Source organism: Enoplosus armatus, chromosome 7, assembly GCF_043641665.1.
Source record: "Enoplosus armatus isolate fEnoArm2 chromosome 7, fEnoArm2.hap1, whole genome shotgun sequence".
Taxonomy (NCBI): Eukaryota; Metazoa; Chordata; class Actinopteri; order Centrarchiformes; family Enoplosidae; genus Enoplosus; species Enoplosus armatus.
The window spans coordinates 13606163-13620431 of NC_092186.1; the positions used below are offsets into that span (position 1 = coordinate 13606163).

Here is a 14269-nt window from a genome sequence, read left to right on the forward strand (position 1 = left end):
TTTCAGAAATAAGCAATTCTATATTAATTATCTGCATAACTTGCTTTTTAGCTTTTATAGAATCAAAGCGGGTTTTGCAGTTTAGCTTCCGGTTTCAGTACAGCAACATATATAAGTGTACCATAATTTAAATGACAACAATAAACGGGCAAAAGCCTGAAATACAGAAGGAGATCAGGTCTAGAGTTCATAGTCTGCAGAGAAGGAAGGATAAACATACAGTAGTATCTCAAATATTTAAATCTCTGCATGTGTCTAATAGAGAACTTAGAAATGACTACATAACATTTCATCTACCTACTTAACTCAGCAGCCGTATTATTCCAGCTACTAAAAGAGCAACTCAGTAAATAAAATTATAGTTCCCGAGCTCAGGAATGGCCTTTGATGATGCAAAACTATCACTCCTGGCCCCATCTCCATGTGGCAGCAGGATTTGAGACGTACATTATGCTACAGTACTATACGCAGCCAGACTTCCGCTTCTGCTTTGGATCCACCAATCCTGCTTTTCTTCTCTCATCTGATAACCTGGAGGTGGGATGTGACCCCATGGTGTAAGATGGAGCAGGGGACTCTTGCTCCACACTGGCGAACTGGGCAACCTCACAGATTGTGTCCGATGTGTACATCTAGTCAGCTTCTAATGTAGGCCCCCATGTCCTCTAGGTTGGAGCCCAACAGCCACTTACCCAGAACCTGCTGCAAAGTCTTAGTAGGTCTGTCTTGATTACCTAAGCCAATATATGCACATTTCTGTACTCAGCCCGGGCAAGCCTGTTGAGCTGTCAGAGCCTGTGATCAGAGAACTAGGGTTACAATGCATCTAGCCCCAATGCTGTATGTGGATAGCACCAGCACATTCCTCTCCACTTTGACTTTCAAACACATGCACAGTTCATTTCTGACAAGGATGTATTCATCCCCTGTAGTGAGTGTAACATTATAGAGCAGAGTTATACACACTAATCTAGTCTGTCTGTTGATTTGATTACATGAACAGTAATTACAGCCAGCAGCATTGAAATCTAATCAGTTACACGATTTGGCCTAGCTCTAGATGGGGGATGAAATCTTCAAGACTGTGGCAGAACGGTCAGTTGTTGTTATTGCTGAGTAAAGACAGCAAAAGGGAATTTGAATGAGCCCTGTTTTAAATTTAGTGACATATAGAAAGAAGCTCAGATATAAGCTCAGCCTGCAATGACACTAAGACCATAGACATAGTTAAATATATGGTTTTCGGTTTTAACTCTAACTACCCTACAATCCCTAGTGTACATCACATCTTATTAAAATTTTGTCAGCAACAGAAAGGAATGTTGAAGCTGATGAAAGCTAAGGCTCTGATCTTTTCATTGATGTGGTGTGTCAGTCACCATACAGTACGGTGGAATAGATCTTAAAGCCTCTAGCCTAAATGGTAGACACTGTGATGTCACAAACACGCCAATCACACGCAGCTTTCAGACTAATACCGTCAGCCTGCCAGTAAATGGGAGGTGTAGATTGTATTCTCTATTTAATGAACTAGTGTATCAATCACAGGGTATGGCAAATATACCTCATAAAACATTGTGAAGATTTAGAGGCAACATTAGCTATTTATCAAGAGCAATAAATCACAGAGCTTTCACCAGTTAATGGGTGTTTCTGTCTCACTACCAGTGTGTTTTTGTATAATAATCATTAGCTACCACTCATCTTATCTAATCTCACTCTATATTTGTTTTCTCCCAGTACACTTCCATACTCATCTCTAAATATTCCCTTCTACTCGTAGTTTTGCAACTTAGAAAGCAATAAGTTGTTGCTCTTAGCAATCACACAAACCTTTGAAAATGGATGGATGGATGGATGGATAGATAGATAGATAGATAAATAGATAGCGAATGGAAAAGAAAGACAATGCACTACATTGCAGGCATTCTCATCAGATGGTGCATATTAGAATAGTAGCTTGTCAGCAGCCTCCCAAAACAATAAAACAGCAGTCGACAGACAGCTTAGCCCATCAGCACACTGTTAAATTACAACCATCAGCACCCCCCCCCCCCCCCCTCTGGATCTAAACTCTCATCTCTAGCACCAGGAGAACAATCTGCAGAGTAATTAGCCTCCACCAACAGACAGTTACAGCGAGAAGGAGGACGTTTGGCTTGATTAAATTATTAAACCACACAAACAAAAAACAAAAGCAGCATCAAAGAGACACTGCGGCTCTCCTTCAAAGCTCCTCACTGTTCCCTAAATACAGAATACAGAGAATGTGTTCTCCCAAGCCACTAGTTGGCATAATTAGCTAAATGTGTGCATTTGTGCATGAGTGTGTGTTTGTGTGTGTGTTTGCTGTGATTGGACCCATTCCTCCAACTGCTATCTAAAATAACCAAGTGGTTAACGACAACATGATGCCAGGGAGCCCCCCCCCCCGATCCCTCCACCCCCACGCAAACATACACACACATCACACGCGTCTACACACATACACATTAAACAATACTCTAATTACAACATTTATAACTCCCCCTTGCCTCCTGCGTCTCTCCAACCCCCAACCCACAAATCTGTGAATCTGGAATTGAATTTAGCCCAAGTTGAGGGCTGCGCTGGCATGAAAAGACTATTTGATTAGAACGGCAGTTGTTTCATTTGTGGTGCAGCAGATTGCAGAGCCTCTCTATCCGGTGTGCAATCTGTATTCATTACTCGGTGTAAAAGGATGATCCATGTCCTGACACCAGGCTCATCATTTCATGCAGATGCACAGCAGCTCCACAAGGCCCTTGTTGAGCCACCACACCATACCTCCCCCTGAAACCTCAGCAACACTCTTCTCCTGTCCCCTGCTCACCACTGTCCCTCTCTTTCTTGGTTTATTTTCCTCTTTTATCTATAGCCAAGTTTCCAACCAAATGTATTACAAATATTGACCAATTTTGGAGAAAATCTGAAAAAAATGCGAATGAATGCCTGTTTCCATCCACTACTATTATGCGTTCATTAGGAGTTGGTTCATTGAGATAAGCAGCAGGTGGCGCCAATTCTATAGTCGTATGCCATTAAACCATTGCAGAAGAAGAGGGCGCAACAAAATCAAAGCGTGAGTCCAACCTCAAAAGGTGAAAGACGTCGAAAGAAGCTTCAGTGGACATTAAAGTCACATGCTTCATGTACGTCATGATTTATTTGATAAATCTGTTTCCGTTCCGTACTTTTTTGCATCTTGCATTTATCGACACACCAAATATTCGATGCAAAGTGTTGACTCAATTTTCTGCATTTCCATTGAGGATTTTTTTGTGCACAAATTGAACGAGGGGAAGGAAACACATCCAATGCTAGCATCTCATCCTTGTCGCTCTGATGACTTTTTGACCAGAGATGAGTAAAGCTGTGAAATATGGCATCATGCTACAAATGCCATTGATGAACAAAATATTAAATTAATAAACACTAAAAATTGTGCTAAATATTTCAGAACATAATCCATTTAGCTGTACCAGTATTACAAGTAAAAGGAAAAAAAATGTTGTTCATATTCTAACACCCTCTTTCTAAACAGCTTAAAAGAACAGTTTATAGCCCCTCACTCCTGTCATTTCTCTCTCTTCCTTCCATCTTTTCTGCCTGCATTCATTGCCCTAAATCCTTTATTTTTATTTCATGCTGTGGCTTGCAACCCTGCTCTCTCTATTCAAGGACTGCAAAGGCCTGCTGGCCCCCTGCCACCACCAGCCTCCGAGTCAAAACTATCAAAAGACACACACCATTTCAAACTGCACGGCATTTGGGCTCTTTATTTTAGTGTGTATGAATTGGTTCCATGTAGGATTTGCAGTTTTTTATGTGTGAGTGAGTGTTTGTGCTTGTGTGTACTGTTGAAGGTATATATATTATGTGTATGTTTATGTATTAATCTAACCTAAGCAGGTGTTGTGATAAGGACTTGAGGCAGGGACAGACAGCTTGAATTTCATGCAGGCACATGGCGTAAAGTGCAGTTTTATACCAGCAAAGTGGTATTTCCCTCAAGTATAGTGCGTTTTTTCCTTGTCACTGCGTATCCAGCAACGGATTGCAGTTTAATGGTGGTTTGCGTGCCATGCAATGAAACTTTACTAATCATAAAACTATCTGCAATCTGCACTGGACCACATTTTTCGAATAGATTTTTGCCCCGTGGTGTGTTATGCACCTGCAGCCAAGAAAATACCAAAAGTTCGCCAACGCTTCTCTTGCCACTTGACTGCTCTTTGCACTCTGCGCCTTGATTCGCGAAATTAGTGCCTAGAGTCCACTTTGGCAGCATCTCACTCTGCCATACTGCTGGGCTCCGAATGGATGGCCCACTGATGACTGTCCTGATGAGCACACACACCAACTATCTACATCTACAGATGTTTTCATGCAAGCCAAACATGTCACAAACTACAAGCTCTTTCATGACATATCACACACAAACAAAAGCAGAGGTCCCACACTTTCATTTGCTGACTCGACTGTAGGTGTTTTGTATTTTTGTATTTTGTCAAAAGAGTACTACTGTAAGAGACAATTGTGAAGGATCAAGGGGAAAATTGTAGTATTAGGCATATATATTGTATTTTTAACCCTACAAGTCCCTGGAAACTGTAAGCTAAGAGCTATACATGAGTCTGCTGTTTGAATAAAGTGAATCCAAATGCATAATAAAAAGTGTGTCTGCTTTATTTCAAAACATGCCCTTAAGCTCTGTGCCTCCTTTTTAAAGTGAATCAAGCTAAAAATAAGGCAATGAATTTTGATAAGGAACCTTGCGTCAGCAGAGATAACCCAGGGAAAACTCATTTTGTTATCAGGGAGATGATTTGAAAATTCATTCTGTGCTGTTGTCATATCCTTTTGTCCATGTCATTATGAAGTGATCTGGGGAGCATCAGCCTTGACAATAAGGAATGATGCCTTAGTTCGCCTTAACAGAACAAGGTCACTCACGATACCCTACGCTCCCTGACATAACTGTCTGATGTCTTGTATGTCTTTCAAAACCACACAAGTCTTTCCACAACTTCCTTCTGGGGTTTGAAACTAGGATCCTAAACTTTCTGGGCCTATGTGGAATGTTTGAAGTGTAATAATCCCTTTGGCATAGTCACACAGAAGCCAGTGTCTCTCCTTTAGAGAATGTAGAGAGGGGAAGCTTAAAAAATGAACTTCCAAAGAAGAAGACCACAAACACAGGACACATGCCTATCTACCTTGTGCCATATGCTGCAGAAGGCAAGAAAAGGCAATGCAAAGGACTAAAAATGACGTGGCCAGCCTGTGTGCAGAGTCTTTTAGACAGATAGGGCAACGAGACAAGCAGACCTGTTGACAAGCATGTAAGTGAGTTTGTGTGTGTGAGTTTGTGTGTGTGAGTCTTTTCTTTGTGAATCTGCATGAGCATGTTGTTGACAGCATGGGTAGGCATGATAAAAGTGCCTATGGGTGAGTAGGAGCCTAATCCCAGAGCTATGTATCCAGCAAGCTCTCCCACAGGCAAACCCAATGTGCACGAGAAACCAGCACCAACCAGCTGTCTGCAACGCACGCTCATGGCCACGCTACGCCAGCAATGATTTGCCCACATTCATCCAAAGGTGCTCGCTAGAGACCTGCCTGTCCTCTTCTCCCTCTGTCACTGCTGAAGGACATCACAACACAGGCATGACGATGGTTAGATGCAAGGAGTACAGAGGGATACCTGAGAAGACTGGGAGGAGCAGGGGTGAAGTTCAATAGGACTACCCGGTCAAAGCATGGATTCTCCCAGAGAACAAGCTGCAACTAAAAACCCTCGCCCACTATCCTCTAAAGTGTGGCAGTATGTCAGACAGAGACCCAACAATGTGGTGCTCTGTACGCTCTGCAAATTGGAAATGGCTTATCACAGCAGTACATCTGCTATGCACAAACACTTGAAGTGAAATAGTGTACCGTCAAGATGGCAACGGCAGCACCATTAATGCAACGCACCCATGCACATTATGCAAATTGACGTATTTCCGTAAACAATGACGTCGATTACGTCAGTGAGTCACCCCAGCCCTAAAGTTCAATGTGTTGATCCATGTAGCCATGGCCCGGGACAGGCCTTCTACACCAGAACATAGTCCAGAGCCGATGAAGCAGTGAGCTCAGGCATTGACGTTACACACCACAACCAGCAGCTGATTTCCCATAACTGCCACCAACATGCTCTATTTAGGATGGGAGGGAAATGTATTGCTTACATGAACTAGTCATTTATCGTAAATACACCACTGCCCTTCCTCCTCCTCCTAAACCCTCTCTTCCTGTCTCTGTCTCTTCTGCATGGAAACAAAAAATTAATGTGCATCACACCCATTACCCTGCTCTTGCGCTGCTCTCTCCCTATCTCTCTGTCTCTCAGTCATTCCCCTACAATTTATTCTTTTTTTCTCTTCTTTAGCACAAGACATCAGAATATTAATGATGTATCTTTCAAACTGATAAGTAAATTACACATTTAGAAAATTACACATTGTAGAGGATGTTTGAAGACCTTTTAAACCCAATTAGGCATTTTGACATGTGATATCTGAGATATAATATTGTACTAATTTATGGAGCTGGTTCTGGCCCAATCACATTCTGCAAAAAAACAGCAGCTAGGACTAGTTGATTAGCATCACCAGGACTTGATCCACAATGGTTCTGTGAATGTTTTAACATCCTATTTAATGTTTAACTTAATGTGTCATCCAACTTATCCTCCATGACAAAATGCATAACATCACTGATGATGAATTTAAATAGGTGAGCATTGTCTGAAACAGTAAAGTGATGATGGCTCTTAAGGGATTCTAGCTAACACATGGCCTATTCTGCTTCAGTTCGTCCTCTTTCCTGATTATGGAGAGTAACCGGCCTGCACAGTGCTTTCCCTGGACAAGTGAGGCTTACAAATCACCCCTGCAGCAGTCGGAGGAGTTGAAGGCGCTTGGCGCAAGGTTTTACTGCCCGTCTTCTATGAATGGCTCCCCGAAGGCTCCTATGATAATAGCTCACAGCCGTGCCCTTCACGGAGCCTGACATCAAGCACACCCCTACAGCAGAATGGAATGGCATATCAACTTACCCAATGGGGTGTCATATCAACTCATCCAGTGGTTTCTGGTCATAACATAGGCAGAAGCTGAAATGAAATAGTGGTTGCTGGAACCTGCATATCAAGTTGAAATTCACTCAGTTTGGCAAAACTTTTTTAAAGGTCCCATGTTATTGAGTTCTTGTAATTGTATTCAAACTTAATGAGATAGGAAAAAATATCATGGCCCTCTACTCCAAAATACATTGTGTAGCACAAAATGGCTAAACTTCAACACGCTTGTAGAATTCGTTTTTGAATTTGTTTACATCAAGCTCATCTTTGTAGAATGACCAAGGCAGATGGACCAGATAATGTATTCATGTTTCAAAAAGGCAAAATTAGCAGCCATGAAGACAAAAGTGCACCCACAAATATGATTTTGATGATCATTTTCATCTCTGTTGTTCCAGTATTATCCCTCTTCTCCTTTTTCTTCCCCCTCTTAACATGTTTCCTGCTGTCTTAACGTCTATACTGCACTAGATGAGGAGTCAAGGGATCACCAAAGTTATTACAATTCATCCTGAGGGAAATATGAATGTCTGTCCCAAATTTAATGGCAATCCCTCCAATAGTTACTTACAACGTATCTGCCTAAAAGTCATATACCAGAAATGATCTTGTCTGTTTCTAATCTGTTGAAAACTGACTGAAAATTCACGTGGTGCTTTTTTACAGATCATAACACAGTAAGTAACTTACGTAAGTAATTTATTGTATTGTCAGTAGAATTGAGTAAAACACAGACTTCACCTCTTGCAAACTTTCCATACAAAACAAAGATGTTGTGGATGGGTGCACTTTTATGCCAAAACAGACACCAAAATTGCACTGTGCCACCAAATCATTATTATTCTGAACAAGTCTCTTTTTACAAGACATATTCCTAAAACAAAATATGCAAAACCAAGCAAAACCTCAGATAGTGTCACATGGTCCTGGTCATTGCAACCAACGTAACCAGAATTGTTCTGAGCTTTTTGAGGTAAGTGAGTGGTTCGAAAAACACACAAAAAAAGAAAGGACATACAAAAAAGAGACATTCATCCATCCAGCCATCCATCATAACCGGTACTACGGTGAAGCCAATTTCCACAAAGCTGCTAAGCTGATTGAGGCAGACCAAATCTGTTTCACCAGCTTACATTCCTTCAAAATGGCCATCTCACTTCCAATATCACGGGCTTTTACTGTTCCCCATTCCCCTGGCTCAGGCTGAGAGTTAGCAAGGCTTAGCTGGATGAAACACTCCAACAGCCCAGTTCTCCCCTGGAACCCACTGATATCTCTATAGCACAGCCTCTCCCCACATAGCTACACTTAGTTGGTTTATTTACTCATGCTATTATTCTTTGTCTGTTTTCTCTGTTTTATTTTTTGTTTCAAATCATAACAATGTTACAACCATTAGGATGTAAACTAAAGATTTATGTGAAGTCTGACGATTCCAGGCACACAGACACAATCTAATCACAGCGTCTGTATACACATACACACACACACACACACACACACACACACACACACACACACACACACACACACACCTTGGCAAAATGCACAGGCAGCACTTAACCACAACACCTTCTACTGGAGTAGATTAAATTCACACACAGGCCTCTTTGAAGAAGGAAATTGGACAGATAAGAAACAGATTTCTATGAAAGGAGCTTGTGAGGGGGCCTATAGAGAGAGAGAGCGTGGAAGTGTGCAATGGAAATGGTTGTTCACCTGTTTTTGTCACCTGTGAGCTTTCTCTTGCATGTGCCACTGTACATACTGTGTTCATATAAATGATATTTATCAATCTCTTGTCGTTTATTCTGTGTGTCGTATTTCCCTCCCCAGTCACTTCCTCTCTGTCTCTCTCTCACACACACTTTCTCTGTCATTTTGCCACAACAGCAAATATCCTGTTGGCCCAGGCTGCAGGCTGCTGGTGCTGGTCTATCTGGCCCTGGGATCGATCCGGCTCCAAGCCGAGGCCTCCCATTCATCTCAGAGCCATAAAATGTGATTAGTGCTGACTACAGCACTGCAGGGAGATGGGCTGATAGGCCTGATAGCCTCAGATAGGATGGGTTGGACACTCTACAGGAAGACAGCCGCAACAGCATGCTGTGGATTCATCCTTGACGTTTTCTGCCTTTTTTTCCTTTTTGTTTTTTCTCTATCGCTCTCTATTCGCTTTTTTCTCACTCTCATCTTTGTCGATCTCTTTCTCCCTCCCTCTTTCGATTTTACTCCCTGTGTCTTCATATTTGCCTGTCTTCAGACTATCTCTCTCTGGCTAAACTTTATCTCGCTTTTGTTTTTATTTGCCTCCTATCTAAGTCTGACAAGCTTGTATGCGCACAAATTACATAGCAGCAGTCAAACTTAAATGCCAATATTGTTAGTTTTACCTTCTACTTATCCTACACAATTATACTTAAATGGTAGAACAAGCTTCCATCTCACCGAAGCCACACTCACTGTACCCACATACAGCGTATCTCTGTGGCATGTGACCACCTCTGTCAGCCAATCAGAGAGCTCAGAGCTTGCTAGTGGCAGAATCAAACTCGGAGCTGTGACAGTCAGTGAGATAGGAAATTGAAGACTGCCTCAATTCTTTGGTGGTGTAATGTGCACACATTTCTAATGCACTGAGATGTGTTAGAGGACATTCGGGGAGGTAGCATGACAGTTTGTATGTGCATGACTCTAAACTACTGACATCATGAAACCTAAACATAGCATTATTTCATAGCAGCAACATATTCTGCTCACCATAGCCTTGTTGACATGCAGTAGCTTTATTGGCTCTATTACTGTTATTTACTTCAGTTTTAAGGTGGCCAACGTTAAACAAATTATTTTTTTTGTGCACAAGAGATAAGAAATCAGCACGAATTTCATTATAGTTAGTTATATTTATAATTTTCTGAAGGCAGCATCTCATGCTTCGTTCACAGGACTGGCTTTAATGCTAGGTCACCGAAAGCCCCGTGCTAAACTTGTGATTGAATACTAAACTTGTACTTAATATCTTTATCAAACTTGATCTCACTAAATATTGTCTTTATATATGTAATACTAAGTAATCAGTATGATCAGGAAGGCCACACCCTGAGAGAATGAAAAGGCTTGGGAATCCTGGCACTAACAGGACATTTCCGCAGCACTGGTGTGACTGCACTTCGTAGTTATTGGTTGATTGCGCAAATTTAGCACCCTTAAAGTAGAAGTTTGTGTGTGTTATGGAATATAGAATGGAATTGGGAGAGAGGCCCCACTTTATGATGGTAACACTATACAAGACCACAGCATGCTGACCTGTGTCTCACGGACGTTCTCCACTGTGAAGTTGAACCAGACTCTGAAGCGGGGGTTGCAGGTGTCAGGCCGGATGAAGAGGTCAAACTCAAACTCACTGATGTAGTCAACACGGCCAAGGTTCCCTGCAGAGGCAGTGAAACAGCTTATATTAGCATTAAGTAGAACTGAGCAGTCCAAAACACAGAATCACAGTCGTTTCCTCTCTATTCCTTAAAGTTCACAATCAATAGACTCATTACAAACAGACAGACAGGCAATCACAAGACAAAATGATAATATAACACAACACGGCCTCACTTCAAAATGATCTGGTTTCAAAGATGGATGTGTTAAATCAATAAGTCACAGTCAAGTGTCTACTAATAGTGCTTCACTATCACTGTATGTATCTGCACATTTTACTGCATTGGTAAGTCTCTCAAATCAAATCAATGCCCATAGAGAGCAGTAAATATGAGAAGCAGAAAGACCAACAGACGAGGTTGTTCTAGCCATCCATATCTGACACACAATATACGATCCACAGAAAAAAGATCCAGATGATCAGTGGAATTATAATTAATCCAATGGGAACTACTTCCCCGCTTCCAATTCTCAAAGCTGTCTATAAGATGACTGGGTGGTAGATGATTACATGACATGCATTCTAAATATAGGCCTTTACTGTATCTTCTGATTTATATGTGGACACACATGTAGTGGAGATGCTTGTGGTGCATGCACGGATTAATGATTGTCAGAGTCAAAGCAAAAAGATGGAGGAAAGAAGTGAAAAGAGAGTGTGTTTGCCTTCTTGTTGGAGCTGCACAGAAATATGACAAATTGACAGCTTATTTCAAATGAGTGCTGTGCTTAACCCGATACATGACACCAGTCAACTCTGTCTTTTTAAATGCTGAACTGAGATGCTGTATAAATCAGCAGCTGTTCAAGAGTTAAAGTTTTCTGGCAAACTAAACAGACCACAAGGCTCAACGTCCCTCACAACTCTACATCAGGGTACTGTTGACCACCTGTTGGCAAGTAGTACCAGCAGCAGCACGCACACACAGACACAGCTGATTATAGACAGATGGGCTAACTACCACACTGTCAAAGTAGATCCCTCTCCTTCTGCCATCGGACAGACCTAATCCACTAGTCAGCTTGCAACACACAAACACACACACACACACTTTGCTCTGCTCCACTGAAGCTATCCACAGAAGGGCTATCATTAGTTTAAATGAGATTAAAGAAAACTATAAGGTGCTCTGAAATATAAACAAGATCCGTATTTCAGTTTAAAATGTTATATTTAAAGTGGTATTTTCAAAATTTACAACATGGCATGCAACAGTAACACACAAGCAGTGAGAAGGAATTGCAAGAAGTTATTGTGTAACAATAAGCTGATGACTGATCCGTATTTAGATTTGAAGCCCCTCCGCCAACAGCTTCCGCAGCTAGTGGACTAATGGTGAGTGGCGTCTCATTCCAGCACATTGGTGCCTGGAAAAAATCCCTCTCTGCAGACCACTACTCTGACTGATTAGGGAGTGGCTGAGCTACGCTGAGCTGAAATATATAACTGTGTACTTGATATATTCATTCACGTAGACTAATAGGCTAATTCTACATTCAAGAAGCATATACAAGATAGGAAAGTAAGATTAGACAGACAATAAAAGAAAGGCTGAGAGGTGTCAGAGGGAGGCAGAGAGATGTCTATATGTTGACAAATGACCTTTATCATGTATAAATTACACATGTTGAGGAAGACTTAAGCATTTCTGTCTGTATATGCACACATGTTCTTGCATGTCAGAAAATGTAGGTGTAAAAACAACTACATGACCTACCCATTAAGGTAGCTACATGTAGGCAGTCACATTTAATGAGCACCTCTCAAAACAGCCATTCTAGAGGTCTACATGTGAAAACCTACAATGTGTATTTATCACTTAGCTCATATAGTAATTAAGTGTCAGAAATATGGACAAAATTCATATCTGTGATAACTCTCACAACATTATCTTCATATCTTTCTGACCTTACCTTATGTTGAAACTTTTCGATTTTGATCAATTTTAACTCATTCATTTAGCCATGACAACAGTGAGCTGCAATATCTGGCACTCTGTTGTGATATTGTTACAAAGAGACAGATGATTGAGTTGATTTGTTTTGCACAGTGGCTGGCTAGCTGAGAAGAGGCAGGCAGGGACTAGCTTTTTGGCTGGTTGGCAATGCAATCCGGAGCCATTGAAACCAGATAAAGCCAAGAGCAGGCGGAGGGTTGCACCAGAACCAGCTGCAGCTAGCAAGCACTGACAAAGAGAGATCGACAGCAGAGCAGCACCTGTTCCAGACAGATGTGTCATCGAAATGATCATCTCTTCTACCAACATCACAGCTATTCACAGAGCTGACACTGCCAAATACAGCCTGTTAGAAGTTGATAATGGCCTCCAAAGGTCATCCCTCCTATCACAGTCTTAATAATGCTATTCAGTGATGAAAACACAACCACTCTCTGAGGACACTTTCATTATTCATATGGGGTTTTGGTTTTTTTTAAGATTTAAAGTGAGTAAATGCTTTAAACCTATTATCAGAAATCAATACATTGATTTGTGAATCTCAACTGTGAAAATCATCCTCACAACATTATAGAAGTTCAATACACAGTCAACTGGAAATGAACTGAAAATGATGCTAATCAATTCTCCATTGCAGTCACACTATGCCGTTAAGCCAGAAGAAGGTCTGGCAGGTGGCTACAAATGTTGTCAGAGACAATACAGAAACAAAAACTGAGGCTGTTATTGACTTTGTTTTCAATGCATTTTCTCAAAGGTGTTTTGCTATCATTACTTATAATGAAAAGATTTTACAAAACAAGATCACAATAATTACAAAAGGAAAAGAAAAAAAATGCAACGACTGCTAGCTGGGTGCACCACACAATCGAGTATTATTCATACAATTAAGAATGAATTGGGTGTAAATGAAGCCAATATACTGTGTTTGTCTTTGTCATCTCACAGGAATTCATCCCCAACAGAAATCTTTGAGGACAGTGTGACAAAAGACTACTAGAGGCACCTAGTGAGGTCTTTTGGCTGCCTGTGGTTGCACTCACTGAGACAGTGAATACTGAAGTGCACAACCATCAGCAGAGAAACTGCCTGTGTGTGTGAATTCACACTTAAACAAATTATGTAAAATTTGAATTAATGTTTAATAAATTATTGTCATTCTTTGATGTGAGTGGTTTCTTTGGTGTTTATTAAACTAAGAGAAAAGAAATAAAAACAGCTGCATGGAGGTCCCTCCACCACACAGAGATCTTTAGGCAAAGCTGAGCAACATTAGAAAAAGACCCTTTCACACTCTCCTCACATTGAAAAGGCAGGATTCAAGTTTTTGATTGGTACACAAACTTTCACCTTTATTTTCAGTTCAAACACAATTATGTAGCTGTGTGCCAATACTTATTACCTTTTGATTTTTCTTCCTATCTCTTAATTGATGAAAACCCCAAAGAAACGAATATGCATACAATTATGGTTCCAATGTTACTGGTCAAACTTCTGTCGAGGAGCCAAAACATAGAGACCAAAGTAATATCTGTCAGCTTCTGCTCGTGAATACTGTAGCATGGGTAGCAATAGACAGCAGCCATGGGCGGCTGCGTTATTGAGCCTGATGCTCGAAGGCCTGACGTGAGAGATGGCTGCAGCCTCAACGTTAGAATTACATGTTCAGCCCGCGGAGCAGCAGGGATATGACACGCCATTGATCCCCGTTTTAATTTTATGGTGGCTA

At 41.2% G+C, this 14269-nt stretch overlaps 1 protein-coding gene across 1 annotated transcript in view; it reads right to left on the reverse strand.

Annotated features, from left to right (window-relative positions):
- The window catches only part of agbl4 (AGBL carboxypeptidase 4), a 253600-nt gene that overhangs the window by 221304 nt on the left and 18027 nt on the right, over positions 1-14269 (reverse strand). The window contains exon 3 of the mRNA XM_070908675.1: positions 10457-10581. Within this exon, the coding sequence (XP_070764776.1) occupies positions 10457-10581 (125 nt within the window). The remainder of the gene's footprint in view (positions 1-10456; positions 10582-14269) is intronic.